The following is a 17,456-nucleotide window of genomic DNA, read 5'->3' on the forward strand; positions in this document are numbered from 1 at the left end:
GAAAACGCAGTGCTTTCCAGAATCCTAGCACTCATTTTCCAAGCCTAGAAAAGTCCTCTCCAAGGTGCCAATGTGAAAATTATGGCTTCTCAGTTGGTATTTCTATATGTTTTAAAAAGTCAAAAAAGACTAATGGAAAAAAACTACCATCAACATAGACTATACACAGTAGTCTTATAGAGAAACTACACTGTAAAGTAAACAAGCCAAAAGATCAAAATAATCTGGAGCTATATGAATTACATATCATGTATATCTTTTTCAGAAATTTTTTTTTCCAAATATGCAGCTATAGAATTCAATTCGAAGTGCATGTACTTTTATTATCTCGACTAAAGTATAAATATCCAGTGAGAATTCTAAAATCCTTCATTTTGTGTAAGCACTTCTTCCACAGACAATAACCATATAGTAGACATTACAAATCCTCACCCCCAAAATTCAGTAATACTACACTTAGATTATAGTCTAGTTTCTTAATTTTAAAAGCCAATGTCTGGAATAAGAGATATATTTAACCACATGAAATGTAGAAACATTTGCCAACATGATCAAGTTAAACATTAATAACCTAAGCAGAATGCTGTAAAACACTAGAAAATACTCAGATATAAAAGTCCATAAATATAAGACTTTTCCAGTAAATTAATTCTTTCAATTAAATACATTAGAATCTGTTATAAAATAACATGTTTACTTTGCCACATTGAGCTAATCATGTCTTAAGAAATAAAATCTCATTAGAGTTGGAACAACAAAGGAGAAAACATTCTAATGTTGAACAAAATTATAAGAGTTCCAGTCTCATTCACTTTAATTGTGACTAATTTCTATTCAACTGAGCTCTCTGAAGGTAAGCACCCTCTTAGTCATTTTGTATATATTCTCCAAATTCTCCCATGAAGGAAAGGAATATAATGAGTTAGTGAATTTAGTAAATTCACAAAATGCCTCCAAAGTTACTTCCTGATAACATATGATGGCATTAAATCTTTTTAGACTAAGAAGATCTGGATGCATCACCATGAAATTTGTGGTTTTAAAACAATTCCAACGAACTCCAACTAGAGCTTCACAATAAGATAGGTTGGGTTATATAAAATAAAATATAATTAAGACAAAAATTTTGCGTGTGTCTGGTCCATCACTTCCGCCCTAAGTTTCAGTCAGGATTGAGATTCATAAATGCAGAAGAAAGTAAAATAGTAAAACCAAGAGTGCTACAGCCCAGTTAGCGCTCATCAGGTGGTTGTGGGCAGAAATGCTAAAATAACACCAACAAGGCATTACTAGGAGCAACAGTCTAGAGAACAATCTTCTCATAAAGCTAGGCTAAAGAATTAGAATATAAACTTATTTTGCTGCATAAAAGAGCATTATATCTCATAAAGTAAGAACACTGATTAGTAAGTATTTTCTTAAGACAGAAACACAACAGTGACTCAAGCCATGCTCTTTGTCTCAGGAAACTAAAATCTAGTTGGACTTGTTCTCAAACAGCTTAGGAAAAAAATGTAAATAAAAATAATATGTGTGTACACATGCACATACAAAAAAAGAGAGAAAGAATAATAAAGCAAATGCAAATAACTGATGAATCTAGGTAAAGGGCATAAGAGTACTATTCTTGGAACTTTTCTGCAAGTTTGAAAAACTATGGCAAAATAAAAAGTTACAAAATGCATATATAATTGGAAAGATAACCATAAAAAGTTTAATGTAAAGTATTGGCTAAAAGAGTAATTCAGACAAACTACTTAAGAAGGTGAAGCACTCATATCCAACTAAAGCAAGGGTCAGCAAACCATAGTCCATAGGCCTAATTTGGCAAGTTGTATATTTTTGTATGGCTGCTACTTCTTACAGTGGTTTGTTTATCACTATTAAGCCAATTAAGCATTGAGAGAATCTGGGTTATCATGAAACCTCTAGGTCAGGGGTCCCCAATCCCAGAGCTTGTGGACCAGTACCAGTCGGTGGCCTATTAGGAACTGGGCCGCACAGCAGGTGAGTGGGATGGGAGTGAAGCTTCAGCACTAGCATCACCACCTCCTCTCCACCTCAGTCATCAGGCATTAGATTCTCATGATGCTAAAAAGGTTGGGGACCACTGCTCTACATGACTAAAGCCTAAGGCTATTGAACTTACTTAGTTTACCTTTGATCATCTTTTCCTAGAAGTCCTAGTATTCTCAAGAGCTGAATTTGTAACCATGGTGCTGGCACACTGTGGTAATTGAAATCTACTGGGAGCTTTCCTCCAACTACTTGCTTCAAAATTGTTACAAAACTCCCAGTCAAGTCTTTATATCCAGATGAATTCTCCTACATACAAAAAAATAAATAAATAAAACAAAAACTTCCTGTTAATAATAATGTCTTACCAAATATAAAATGGACTTGGTTCAAACGCTAGAGAATCTAACTTATTACATGCTCGTTTAGAAGTTTCATGTTCACTTTTAATGAAACAGTGCTCTCATCTGTTTAATTTCTTCCACGATGAAACTCCTTTGGTTACCTGATCCAAAGCTGAATCATCCCCCAAAAAGCTTCCACCACTCCCTACTTGTCCCCACAAATGGTATAATCACATTTCAAGTTTTTTATAATTACATCTTATATAGAACCTTTAATAGTCAACACTAGCAATTAAATCAAAAAAGTAAAAAGAACTGGCATACTGAAAAAGAATAATAATATCTCTACTTCTGATGAAAACCAAAGCCTGTTTGCAATCTCTGAACTTTGTCTGCAAAAGACTTCTCATGTGAATGAGCTAAACGTGTTCTGGTTGAAAGAGCACAGCCAAGACTACTCAAACATTCAAACCCTTCAAATCAGTGAATCTATTAGAAAATAATTAATCTTATAGTATTTAAACATATGTGTGTTTCTGAATGAGTATACCTTGATTATCTGACTAACCACTTGGACTGGGGAAATAAAATACACATTCCTCAAAATGAACACGATTCATCACTATAATTTTTATTATACATCAAGGACAAATTTTTAGAAAGCAAATAATGGCTCTTTCAAAGTCTAGCAAATGTTAGAAGAAAAATAAGATTTAATATCAAATATCTATTTATATCAAACTATTGGGAACACATCTAATACAGAAAAGTGAAGACACTGAAGCTTTGGGCAGCAGTATGAGGGTTGTGTGCCTGTGTGTCCTGACCTGGAGCCAGCGAGTATGTTTATGTTAGGCTTCTAGAAGCAGCTCACTGACACCTCACACACACACCCAAATAAATCCACATTTGTCCCCGTGTTCCCCTTTCCCCCGGTACCCATTGGCCTTGGTGTGGTAGACTATAGGTGTCCTGCCTTTGTTCTCATTCTCCTCACACATATTCATGACTTTTAACTTTACTTTCCAACCGTGGTATGTCCATAAAGACAGTATTACACTTAGATGAAGTATTCCTTTTTATAATCGTTTTTTAGAAGGTAAAGGAATGTAATAAAGCTACCTTATGATAAAAAAAAGTGAAGACAATCTCAAGTTCTATAATTTTATTCTAAATTCAAGAGCATATTCCCTATCATTGTGAGGTACTCATGAAATCTCTCACAAACATATACTTTCAGATACAAAAGGTTTCAGAAAATATACTGGAGTTGAATTAGTATAAATCCATATCACCATTTAGAAATTTTTTTTACCATACCATTCAACCCTCCTTCCTCATGTGACACAGTATCAGTGTATGGCTTCGACAATGTAGTCTATGCCTTACACAACCCCCATTGGCTCTCTTCATTTTTATAAGCTGTTATGCATTCCATGATGCTGTACAGAAGAGAGTAACTGCTTGAAAAACTACAAATCTCCAAATTTCAACTGCCTTCCTTAGCCACCATTTTTCCATGCTTCTTTACTAACACGAAAATATTTTAGGCATTAAAAAAAAGACTAATTCTGTAATGTGCCTACAACTCATGCTATCAATAACTTGCAGAAATTACTATTAAAAAGTCAATAATAAAAACTTGAAATATTAAGCATTTTGAAAAATCTGAGTTTTCTTTTAATTCCATAACTATGTTTCTAATAGGAACTACTCAAAACCTGATGAAATTTCCAACTTACCTTAATCATCTTAAGGTATATGTGCAAGGAAGCAGCCATGACCCCAACATCTCTGTCACAAAGTGCTTTCTGAAACTTTATATGAATATGCTGTACTTGATTAGGAGCAATGAGATGGAATTTGTATAATGCTAAAACAGCTTTTCTTCGTATAATCTCCCTAAAAATAAAAAATGAAATCTAAACAACTATCTGAATTGTCAGGCATTTAATTTGAAAAGATGATTTCAATATATCAGCTTCACCTTAACTAAAAAGAATTATACATTTATTATTAATTTCTTTATTCTAATCCACCAAACTATAAAAAGTGGTTATCTCAAGGAGGTAAGATCTCAAGAGGCTTGAACTGCTCATGTTATATATTTCTTTAGTTATGGAATTTTTTTGGTAGCAAGCATATATTATTTTTGAAACCAGAACAAAGAAGATAAGCAAATTTCTCAATTCCCTAATTCCATTTCTGAAAGCCATATCTCTAGAAACTGGGAAAAGAATCAATAATAAGTTTAAATCAGTAAGAGGTAATTTCAGCTAATAATATTAAACAGTCTCTTTATTAAAAGTCTCCTTGGTATTCTGGCTTTCATATTTCTTTTTTTATATTATGAGCAAGCATAGTCCAAATATTTTAGGGGTAAAGGAGAAAACAGGGGGGACTCATAGTAAATGATGTTACTCCTCTCCTCACCCATCTCATAATTCAAAAAATTCGTTACAATGAAGAAAGTATATACAAGTCTCACACTCATTTTTAACAAATAATGTCCAGCACACAAGAAGCAAAAATAAAATTGCTACCCTGTGTGCATAATACAGGTTTCAAGGAAGTATGTTCTTGTTATTCTCTCACTCCTTTTCCACATATATGTGCAAACTATGCTGGCAGTGTTCACTCAAAACAACGATAAATGTCACAAAAGTGAAGTATTTATTTTTAGAGTTCCTTAGCATATATTTCTGTTACCTACAAATGGTCATTCAGCTTCTACTAAATTCCATTAACTAGTAACTCTCTATCTTCCTAGGAAAACAATACCATAATGGAAAATCTTTTTCCCATAGCAAAATTCAGATTAACAAGATATTTGCCATTAGCATTAATACTATGGTGACTGAAAACTACACTCTAATGTATTGGTATTGAGTGTTAACCAATATTAGTTCTGGGAGAGAACAGGAAGGTGAAGAAAAGAACACAAACTTTGAGCAAGCTCAGGAATCCCTGGGCCTGGCCCTAAGTGGTGGTAGTAACCCAAGACATCAAGAGACCTAGATTCAGGCTCTAGGTCTGGCATGCTGGAATACAGCCACGGATTCAAAGTCAAGTCCAAACCCTGTCTCACATCTTCATTGTGACATCTACTGGCCTACCAGTAGTTCTGTCTCACATTCTTTGGGTCCACAGTCCACAGAGTGGAGTTAGGTATGGCCATAATTGCAAAAGCAGAGTTTCAAAAACTCTGTTTTAAACTCTAACTAGTAGAAGACAGGAGAAGCCAAGATTTGAAATTAGAGTAAATGGAAAACAAACAGGAAAAAATTAAATTCTCTGAAGAATTTCATATAAAGAGTCAATAAGTATGATTATCACAAAACACTGGTGGTAGGGAAAATTTATATAAAATATGCTCTGCTATGATCAGACCAAGCCATAATTATCTAAGAAAAGCTAATATTTTATTTCTAATAATTAACTGTCTATACCCATCATTTGCTCTAAACACAGATTTGACATAAACGAAACATTATAAAAAGTCTGAAAAAACTATGAAGTTATTCTATCATTCTTAGGAAAAATATCATTTTAGCTGGAAAATTCATAGTTGAAGATTTCTTAAAAAATACAAACCATAAGTCATAAGTCAACATTTTATAACCGTAAAACATGAAAAATACTGACTTAAAGCAGCACATGAAATAAATATTGTATAAGTCATAGAAAAAATCTTTATCAAGAATGTACATATAACTAAAATACTGTAATCGTAAAGGAAAAAATGGAACATAATTGTGAACTTTTTCCTAGTTTTAAAGGTTATGAAGTTAAGGGGTGTGATCAAAACACAAAATAATTCAAGTATGGTGAAAAAATAAGCCAAGTGTTAAGGAGAAAGTTAAGGAACCTTACAAGACAAGATTAACAAAATACTACAAGTTAAGGTCTATTAGGATATATTCTGCTATAAAATAGAATTTGAATGCTGCACTTTTGATGTAAAAGCACCTCCAATACACTGAAGCTCTGCATTCATAGCACTTGCATCATTTCCAAATGTTTTCCATTATTTCACCTTATCCTCAAAACAACTTTGTGAGAATTAAGAAGCTTCAATCAACCCCAGAAAGCCAAGGGAAAACCTGGACCACTACTGGTTAGTGGTAGAAGTGGGAGGAAAGCCAGGGATTCCTGACATTAAGCACCTCCCTGTCTCTCAGTTTAACTGTAGGAAGCTGCCTACATTTTTCTAAATCCACATAAAGATAAAAGACGATGCTATCAAGGATTTCTGCATTATATCTGGCAGTCAAAGAATATCTTCTACCCTGGAAGCATTAAGTTAGTTATAATAAAATTTTTAGTGTAAATTTTTGTTTTGAATTATATAATGTAGATACCTATCCAAAAAGAATTTACTTACTTAGAATGTTGAAGTTTATCTTCTATTAATGGAAGAACAGCTGGAATCATTTCTCGAGGGAAAATCTGGCTGACGACAGTGAGTGCCATACATACTTCTACCAGGTTAGTGCTCTGCAAGTCCTGACGTAATTATTAAGCAAAGAAAGCATTCAATGCAAATTCTGAAACTAGAGATAGCAATCTCAATATTGCAATGGTCCTACATACTTAATAGTTTTGTACTAACTCTATAATTAATTTGTACATTCAGGCTTACCTCATATTTTATAGAAATATCTGTTTCATGTGCCTTAATAGAATCAATATATAAATATAACCAAAAAGCAACTGCTCCAAAAGGAAACTGTATTTATATTCTAATACTGGCCAAAGTAGTCTTCTTTATGACAGCTTTTAAAACTTTCCTAAACTAATAACACACCAATCTTATACTTTTTTCTTGTTAATACTATGAGTGGAAGTTTAAAAGGAAGTAATTCTCAAATATATACAATAAAATGCATGCATTCATACATACTTATATATATATAAAGTTTATATATCATTCTAAGAGAAACTGGAAGTGTTTTTGAGATTTTAGGCTACTAGTAACCTTAACAGAGTATACGACTTAAAATTCAGAAAGTAACAAACACATTCACACACACACACACAGACTCACATATCAAGACTGACACAAGATAGACATGAAAAAGCTCAATAATTCAATTGTACTTCATTGCCAATTTTGATTAAAAGTTTAACAGGAAATATATTGTGAGTGTGGTTGAAACTGTGTTTTTATCACTTGTACATTTCAGTTGCCCAGTTATACTTTATTCTCCTTTAAAATGACTTTTATAATTTAAAAGACTTTATTCAGTTTCTATCTATACATCCCTATAGAAGAGACCCTAAAGAGAGACACAATAGCATGCAAAGTGCATTGAACTAAGAGTCTGGAGATCTGAGTTATAATTCTAACTCTGCCTTTTTAGATAAACAATAATAACAGCCACAGGAGCAACTATTACTTTACACAGTGTTTCATCTAACCTTCACAACTTGGTTAAGTTCTATTATTAACTTCATTTTACAAATGCAGAAACTGATCTAAAAGATCTCTCTGCAAGCCCATTCTGTTAGTCTATCTTCTTCCAAAAACATCTAATTCAATATGATTGAGGAGAAATGTCAGATGCCTGCAGAAATAATTTATGACTTCGTATTAACCAACATATAATACAGTACCTTTACGACCGTATTCACAAGGAGAAGCAACAGTTCATGACTTTCATGTAGAAATAAAGAAACCGCCAAATAACCTATAAAATTTGAGGGGGAAAGTTTCATTATTTCTGCCAAAAATTAACTTTTCCCAAGAAGTTAAACAAAGAATATATTCCAAAATTTAAGTGCCAAAGATACCAGTTACAGGTAAATATGAAAACAAATTGCAAAATATGAGGTTCAAAAACTTCAGAAAGGAAGATTTCAAGTGTTCTTCAGCCTGAAATCTTTCAGAATTATGTATTTCGCAGGATATACCAGAAATGAAAAAAGGCTATGTGCACCAACTTAAAGTCCTATAAATGACATTAGGAATATATGCATTCTACCATCTGTGTAAATCTCTACACAATCAATCAAAACATTTTTGATCTTATAGCCAAATGTATAATTATTCAAAGTGAGTTACTGGCTATTTGTATTATTAAATAAGCTACCTAACACCAACCCATAGGATGTAAATCATATGTGAAGTCATAAACAATACTTCATTTACTCAATTTGAAGATACACTTTTGAATGAATAACAGTTGTTAAGAAAAGAAACTTGTCTAACCCATTAAATGTAGTCACTGACCTAAGCATTTTTACTTCAATAATATTAAAACTTAGAAAAGTCCATCTTAGAATTGAGAAAATACATTAATAGTAAGACAAATGCCATGTGCATGGAATCTAGATGCTCCATGTAATTTTCCTGTCGCCCTCCATATTGAAAACATTTGTTATACAGTTACTACTGATTTAGGGAAGAGGCATGAGAAATACATAAATTGACTAAATGTTAAACCAGAGCCTATAACGTGCTGCAGCCAGACCACAGGAAACCTACAGAACAAACGAAGATTTCTACTGGGATTACTAACTAACTATGAAAGGAAAACAGAGTCTTTAAGTCATACCCTACACAAAATAAACCATTCATTCCCTATGGCCAGACCATGGCTAGACCATATGGAATCTATAGAACAAAGGTTGAGATTACTAGCACGCCTTTCATGCTACATACCCATACCACCAAAGGAAAATAGGGAAATAAAGTCTTTAAACTGTAATTCATGGAAACTAAAAATGGCATATAAACTGAATTCCTCGAACTCTCAGGATGTCTCTCTAATTCTTTGTCTCTGAGAGACCATGTCTCTGTCTGTGGAGTGTTATTCCTTCTCTCATAAACTTTCCTTTTGTCTCTAACTCTGGCATGCACTTGAATTCTTTCCTGCACACAGTCAAGGATCCTCCTCTCTCTTTGTGCAGGACTTGAGTCCCCACTCAGAGAGATTTATCCCGTCCTTCATCTCTGTGGGTCAAGTATATTACATGCCTCATCTCATTTAATCCTCACAAGAACTCTGTGAGGTGGGTATTATTATGGCCAATATAATAATGAAACCCCAAAAGGGTAATTGCCCAAGGTCTACAGCTATTATATGGTGGAGCCAGGACTCAAACTCAGCCAGTAGGAGTTAGTTCATGTTTTTAATCCCTATGCTGTTGTGTCTCTCCAGTCTACCTTGAGGCCCAATTCCCTAAGCCCATCCTCATTGTTTTCCATTCTTAATTCTTTCAGTCCTTTCCTTAGGGTTGTTAACTATCCTGCCATCATTACCCAGCATCCAGACTGTGTCTGTTGGGGCCCATGGTAAAACTGTAGAAACTTATTCTCACAACCAAGTAGCAGCGTGACCCACTGCAACATCTTCGCTGAAGGTTAGAGGAGCAGAACTATTACTCCAACAATCATGAGAGAGAAAAAAAACTAACTAGGGACAAGAAAGAAGTGAGAAAAACCATAAAGAGCATTAAAGCAGAGAATAGGTCTTATCAGATCACTAATAACTCATCTGTTCAGCTAAGGTATCACTCACACCCAAGTCATCAATATCAAGGTACAAGAAGGTCAGTGAACAAATACAATGACAATCTCAATGAAACTCTAATACTATGTATTACAAAGAGTTTCCTGTTTTGACAATCAGGAAACAGGGAAAAAGATTTTTTGTGACTCAAAAAATGAAAAAGCTTTCAGAAAAACAAAGAATAACTACTATGATTACAGAATATTTGAAATGACTAAGAGTGAGGTATAAGAGAAAAATATAGGCTTCAACGCTTAGAAACTGGGGTTTGCATCTTGACTCCATCATTCATTAGCTTTATGACCTTACGCAAGCGACTTGACCTTTCTGAATTTCAGTTTTCTCCTCTGTAAAACTGAAATACTATCTCACAAAAAAGCACCTAACATAATACCTGACTTAATGGGTACTGAAATTTATTTATTCAACAATTATAAAAAAATAAGACATTCTCCTCAGATTTCTAAAACTAGCATTAGAAATCTCAGGAAAGCAGATAAGGCAATAGTACCAGAATAAAGATATATAAAAGGTTCAAATATTATCTTTAAAAAAAGTCCACTCATTAGCACAGATAAAGAATATCTAACACCCACGATAAGTGTCTTTCTAGTTGGCAATAAAACATTTTCCTAAGGAAGGTAGTGAATCTAAATATAAATGACTCTAAGGTCTCCTTTAAGATAAGCCTCCGTAACCATGAAAGCAAAAAATAAAAAATAACCCATGTGTCCATCAAGAGGGATATAGCTAAAAAAACTTCAGTACACCCACTGTGTGAAAATTATGCAACTGTTTAAAAGCATGAAAATGTCAAAATAAGGTGTAGAATAATCTGTATAGCATGCTATCTTTTGTGTAAGAGTGTGTGTGAGTGTGTGCCCATGCATTTGCTTGTTTTTTTTTTGTTTTGTTTTGTTTTGTTTTCCCCAAAAAGAAACAATAAAATGATCAGAAACTACTGAAACTTCCCTTACCTATAGGGGTAAGGGAAAAACTGGGTATAATGGCTAGAGATGAAAGTAAGACTTCTCTGATTATACCTTTTTATAAGGTCTTAACTTTTAAACCAAGTAACACTTCACATATTTTAAAAGTAAAATTAAATTGGAAATGAAAAATTACATCAAAGTCTAAGAAGCAGAACATAGCAACAGTTGTACAAAATAACTATACCACCAACCATCTAATATTTATTGACTATCTGTTGTTTTCAAAATTTCCTGCCTTCAGGGATCTTAGAATTAGTTCAGGAACTAAGGCATTAATACATGAAAAGGCAATACCATAAGATAACAGTAGGAGCCACCTGAATGATCACAGAAGAGTTAAAACTTGACTTGGAATGTGGAAAGGGAGAGACAGGATGCCAGAAGGCATTCTCCTTGGAAGGTAGAATAAAACAAATCTAGAAGCTGGAAGAATATTTTGGGTGGAGTGAGGTTCAAAACGTATGTGCATATAGTCTCTGAATATTTACCAAGACTTCTTCCACTCCAATCCTGTCATCTGACAGCACAGGTCAATGTAACTTGTGAAATATACTGGTCCGTGACAATATGACACTCTCAACTCTTTTGAATAAAGAACATGTTCTACCCCTATATTATTCTAACATGCTTTTTTCTTAGGATTCTGATATAAAGCTGAATCTATATGAATAGAAGATTTAACTCCTTGAAAGAATTTTTTCCTAATAGCTCTAAAGTTTGATTACAGAGACAAAAATTTTAAAACATGCCTCTGATCATAGCTAACGTTTGTGAAACTGAGAATAGGATATTTAAAATTACTCAAGTCTGAAAATTTTCAGCTTTATTCCATTAAAGAAACATTTCTGATCATTAAACTGATGAGGTTAGACAGACTTTTTAAAATCAGCTTTACTAAGGTATAATTCACATAAAAGAAAATTCACCCGTTTTAAGTGTATAGTTCAATGAGTTTTGAAAAATAATATATAGTTATCTAACCACTATCATAAGAACAGGTAATTTTTAATCTCTTTACCTCCAAAATGCTATGAATCAGGAAAACTGATTTCATTTATAGGCTTTGAGTTTCTGAAGTACTATTATCTTTTAAAGCTTTGGAAATTACAAGGCAGTGTTCTAAAAACATATATACCTGTCATCATTCATTTTTATATAGTAGCTGGAACTTTAAGGACAATATTAAACATAAAAGTCTTAAACACATACATACCTACTCTTTTTTCTAAAAGGTTTCCTTGTTGTGCCAACTTGATTGCATGTATGTAGCCAAAGGAAGCATCATATCCAAGCATTTCACAATATATAAGTCTCACCATACATTCCTTCATCATTTTCTGAAAAGTAAAATATACAGTAACTATAAATAGAATGTTTTGATTTTATTATGCTGCAATCATTTAACAGAGAAATCTTTTAATCCTGGTGCTGAAGAGAATATATTATAAATTAATCACCTGAAGTCAGACTTTATAAACCAAACTACCAACAGTATTCATTTTAGTAAAATAATTTCAATATTTTGTTAGTGGCAACACTATAAATCAACTGCAGCTATTTCTAATTCTAGGTGCCCCTCATGTAAAATTTGATTATAATGTGAGACACATGATCCTCAGATAACACTTCACCCATGGAAATCTGACTTCACTTCTAGAATGCAGCACAGTATTTTAATATATTAATATGTTAAACATCCATAAAATTCCCACAAATTGGTAATAATTTCTGTAATGAAATATTTTTCACATTTAAAAACAAAATTGCACACAGACTTTCTTCAGAATTATTATGCTGTATGTACTATGTAATAGTTTATTTTACAGGCATTCTTTTTCAACAACCCTCACAATTATTATGAACTAAAGGACACAATTTCATTAATGGTATAGCCAATCCAATATTTAATTTTTTAACTGGGTCTTTCAATATTTCCAACACAAGCAAATAAGGTGTTTTAGGAGATAAGAAAAGCTAGCAGACCATTTTAATATCCAAAAATTAATTAGGGTTAGTAGTATAGTATAGGATTACTAAATCACAAAATCCTTAGGAAACAATAAAATAAAATATTTTAAAGTAAGGACAATAACATTTACTGTTTCATATGTAGGGGTGTGTGTGTGTGTGTGTGTGTGTGTGTGTAAATATGAAGAGTTTAAAAAGAAATCATAGGAAAATCTTAGGGGAATAAGATTTAATTCAGGTCACTTGTGTTTAAGGTAATAAAAGTCAATTAATTAGCACATTACGACTACTAAATACCAGGAAAAAAATTAAGATACTGGAAGTCCCACTTCAAAGGGCATCTAAATCAATAAAGAGTGGAAAGAGTTCATTTAAGCCATTATGTATCAACCTTGGTTTTGTAACACTTTATCTCAGAGTTTTTCAAAAGTCATTATAAACTTTAAGTTAAATTATATTGCATACATTGTTATTCTCTTATTTTTAGAGAAGAAAGTGTATTCCCTAATGCTGGAATTCTCTAACGAACTCACCCAATCTCTTCATGACTACTCTAGAGGCAAAATAACCTATAAGGCATGCCCAGATATGGATGGCCATATTTATAAACTCTTCCTTCCAAACTCCGGCTCCCTAACTTCTACCTATTTATCTTAGTTCTATCCTCAACAGTTTATGCCTGGTAGCAAGAAAGGCTGTATTTACTGATGCCAATTATAGAAAATGGAAATCTAGCAGAGTAAAAAGAGAGAAACCATTTCTGCTTAACATTTTTATGAAGTACCATGAAACACAATGATTTTATAAATACACATACATACACATACGTATACACGCAAACACATATACATATGTACACAGAGATATCAGATTAGCTACATTTTGAGTTTCATTTGTCCACATATTATGATAAAAGGAAATATACATTCTCTCAGACTTTACAAGTGTTATTCGTGTACTTGCTCATGGTAGTCATGCAAAATGATCACCCCAATATTTTTATTAGAGGGAGAACATTCCCACAGTGACTTACAAACAGAAGACACTCACTAAATATTTGCTGAATAAATGTTTCTCAGAGAAAATCTCATTATGTGAAATCACATTAAAATTAGAAAGAAAAAACACTTTGATCTTAATCTAACTATGTAGGGGCAGCCCTACAGTAAGACCTGCATATAGTAGCCACTCATTAAATAGTTGCTGAAATGAATGTCATTGGAAAAATCAACCTGTATGGAACCAATTTTAAAAACAACCAGATTGTAATTTAGCTGCTGGGCAATACATTTAGTTTTATAACAAGGAAATCATTTTTCTACCTTGTCAATCTATACTCCAAGATGTATAATAGTAAAATGAGATCTACAATATATCAATTCAGGTCTGGAAATGTTATTTTAAATGATATATCCTAATCTTTTCCCAATGCACAACATTAAAACAATAAGATTGGCACTGGGGTCTCAGGAGTATTACCACATTTATGTAATTACCTTCATATTGGCACTAAATTGACATCAGTCAAGCAAGTCTTGCTCCACTGCAGACAGTCGATAATAAAAACCAAAATATAGTTAATATTGGATTTGCTACCATCCATAACTGATTGTGACTATGACAAATTGGATTTTAGCAACTGATCAGTTAGATGCCACTATCGAGTCCATAGTAGACCAGATTTCAAATTCCAAATGTGTTAGCACTGACTATGCAAACTTACCAGAGTTGTTGTAGGAGCAGAAACAGTTGCTTTCAGATTACTCAATTCCTGCTGGATTAACTTCTCTTCCTCCTATAAAAGTGAAAATATTTAAATGCATAAATAACTTTTTTTAACTAATAGTATTTTTAAAGGCGAAATATAATTTATAATACTTGCAATAAACAAGAAACATTATTTTAAAGGAGAGTTATAAAATTTATGTGCTTAAGATTTGCCTAAAGACATTTCTCCAACCCTCAGAATCATTCCTGGAAACAATAAATATTTCCAATCTAATCCACCATTCCTCTTTTCTTTGCTCAGTTACTGTTCCCTTAAGGACAGTTTAGCAGAAAAAAAAAATGGTTTTTAAAACAAACATTAACAGTAGAGAGAAAATAGAAAGGAAATTCTTCGTGTACTGGCCCAGGATAAGGTTCTTACAGGTCCCTTAAAATGAAAATCTTCATGAAAGAAGAGAAGGCGGCAGAAACGGAAATCGGTCTTTTCCCCTTACATTATCCTATTCTCCTTATTCCTCACTTCCCATCTCTCTCTAACACACACAATAAATACATTGATGTGGTCTGCGTTGCATTTTACCTCCTTAAGCATTTGAAAATTGGCCCCATTTTCTGGCTAATGAAATGTTATCTTTAAATTACACACTGAATTAGCAGATGTCCACTAGGTGGCTAATCAGAAACTACTAGTGAAGTACTGCCACATTTAGATATCTTACATACAAACTGCAATTAAAGACCAAAAATAATTTTTTAAAAATTTCACTCAGCATCTCGTAGAAATTAACAAAGGATAAACCATTAAGACAAACAATATTAAGTCCACAAATTATGAATTTGGAATGTGAAGCAGCCCCTCTCCACTATAGCATCATTTTATTTGTTTAAAAAAAAAAAATTTAAACACTCAAAGCACTTTGAACAAAAAACCTTCTCTTTGTCTATTCTTCTCTTGAGGCACTGATTTCATTGTATACTGCGTATTCTTTTCTTAAACCCAAGATGAATGACCAAGTCCTTGGGAAAAGTAAATGTGTTTTACTGTTTCCTTGGTGTCTAACACATAACCTCTTTCATAAATGTTTGAAATTATGACATAACATAATATTTTTAAGGACATAAACTCCCTGAATCAGTATCTTACACAATCTGTACAACTACCAAAAGTTTGTGGGGATTTAATAACTTCTATTATAAGTGCTCATTTTCGAAGTCCATCTGAGGCAGTGACTTACTCAGCAAATTTTATATTTGAGAATTACTTTTTCTCTTTTCCCTACTCATTGGTTTAACCTAAAAACCCCAAGCTCCTCAAAGATATTCAACAACGGGTTCATATAGTAGGGTCTGTACCCGTGTGTGACATCTAGCAGTTGAAAGAACTAGGGGAAAGAACTGAATAGGGAAAGAAACTTTGTAGAAGGTGAATGGTGCTGACACTTCTATCGCACTTGGTATTTTCACACACTTGATGTCTCATCTAATCCTCGAAACCTACGAAGTATGTATTGACACTTTCCCACTTCGACGTTCAAGAAACACATAGAGGCTCAAAAATTAGATTTGTCACCAGATCATAATGAGTCAGTGTCAGGGCCAACTGTGGAAACCCGGCCTCCCAGTTGTCATTCCGGGTAAGAAAGTGACGCTTCCAGACAGAAGCAAAGACGGACGGACACAATCGCAGTCCCTGAGCCCTGCGGGAGGGCGCGCCCCGTCGGCTCGCCGCCGGACCAGGGCCTCCAAGCGCGGGGACGTCCCCTGGGCGTCCCTGACCTCCCCGCCGGGCCGGCACCTACGTGCTTGGAGGTGAGCGCGGTGATGCCGCGGACAAGGCCGCCCAGTCGTGAAGAGAAAGACGCCTTGCCGGCTGCGGGCCCACCAAGCCCCTGGTTCTGCAGGAAGAGTCCCGGCAGGGCCGTCAGCGTCTTCTCCACTATGTCGCTCATCGCCGCCACCGCCGCCGTCCGCGCTCCGGTCACCGCCCGGCTTCATGCCCGGGCCCTGCCCCGCCGCCTGCCCGGCCTCCGTAGGCACTTCCTGTTTGTTTGAAGAAGAAATCTTTATTTGCATCCCGCGTGGACAAGGACAGTGTAGTTCTCGAGAGAGGCCGCCGGAGGGCGCGAGAGTCCGCGCCGTGGAAAAGCCACTCCCCAGGCTTGCGCGCTAGGCTCATGTCCTGCGGAAGAATAGAGGGACCGAACATTAGCGGTTTCATTGGCAACCCCGGGATCCCGAGCATCTCTGGGTCCTCCCGAGTTAGCCGCTCTGGCCCGTCCTTCTTACACTTGGTCCTCCAAGCCGCCTCCGCGCTGCCCAAGACAGCATCCAGAAGTACGCATTCCTGGCCCCCACGCGGCCACCATTCACTGAGAGCCCAATCTGTCTGCCTCCTTCCACCGAACTCCGAGGAACTGGATCGACCCGGATCCTCGGCGCCACGCGCGGCCCTGGCCCACGCGGTGCTGTGGACCCTGGTGGTCTTGAATGACAGCGCGGCTGTCCAGTGGAACCCACCCTGCCGGGTTCAAAGCCCGCCACGTAGTGGGGACTCGTGGTTCCTGTCGCATCTCCTCCACCCCCCTTCTCCTGGGATTCGGGGAAATAGCCAGGAAAGGCAAGAGGTCGCGCGGCTCTCCCCCGACCAATTCCTACTCAGCCGGTCTCAGTTTAAAGGTCACTTTCCAGGAGCGGACTTCCCTGGCCCGGCAGACAAGGATAAGTCTCCCTGTTTTATACTTTCAAAACGCTCCGTTATTTTCCACTTTAGAACTGATCACAGCTGCCATTACATAAATATTTACCTCCCCATAGAGAGGATATCTATTGCCGTTACCAGCGTTTCTACCTAGAACAATCTAGTATAGTGGTTCTCAAAATGTGATCTGGTGACT

At 35.2% G+C, this 17,456-nt stretch overlaps 1 protein-coding gene across 4 annotated transcripts in view; it reads right to left on the bottom strand.

The window, feature by feature from the left end:
• The window catches only part of AP4E1 (adaptor related protein complex 4 subunit epsilon 1), a 61,048-nt gene extending 44,385 nt beyond the window's left edge, over positions 1–16,663 (bottom strand). Inside the window, exons 1-7 of one of the 4 annotated variants that reach the window (XM_039889054.1) lie at positions 16,362–16,657; positions 14,558–14,629; positions 12,080–12,203; positions 7,977–8,050; positions 6,745–6,866; positions 4,103–4,262; positions 2,159–2,325 (exon numbers count right to left, since the gene is read on the bottom strand). In XM_039889054.1, the coding sequence (XP_039744988.1) occupies positions 2,159–2,325; positions 4,103–4,262; positions 6,745–6,866; positions 7,977–8,050; positions 12,080–12,203; positions 14,558–14,629; positions 16,362–16,511 (869 nt within the window). In that variant the 5' untranslated portion in view covers positions 16,512–16,657. Of the gene's footprint in view, positions 1–2,158; positions 2,326–4,102; positions 4,263–6,744; positions 6,867–7,976; positions 8,051–12,079; positions 12,204–14,557; positions 14,630–16,361 lie in introns of all 4 variants that reach the window. The other 3 variants (XM_039889055.1, XM_039889056.1, XM_039889053.1) reach the window with 3 other exon arrangements.
• Positions 16,664–17,456: the final 793 nt, after the last annotated feature.

This window comes from Pteropus medius, unplaced genomic scaffold, assembly GCF_902729225.1.
Source record: "Pteropus medius unplaced genomic scaffold, Ma_sr-lr_union100, whole genome shotgun sequence".
NCBI classification, from domain to species: Eukaryota; Metazoa; Chordata; class Mammalia; order Chiroptera; family Pteropodidae; genus Pteropus; species Pteropus medius.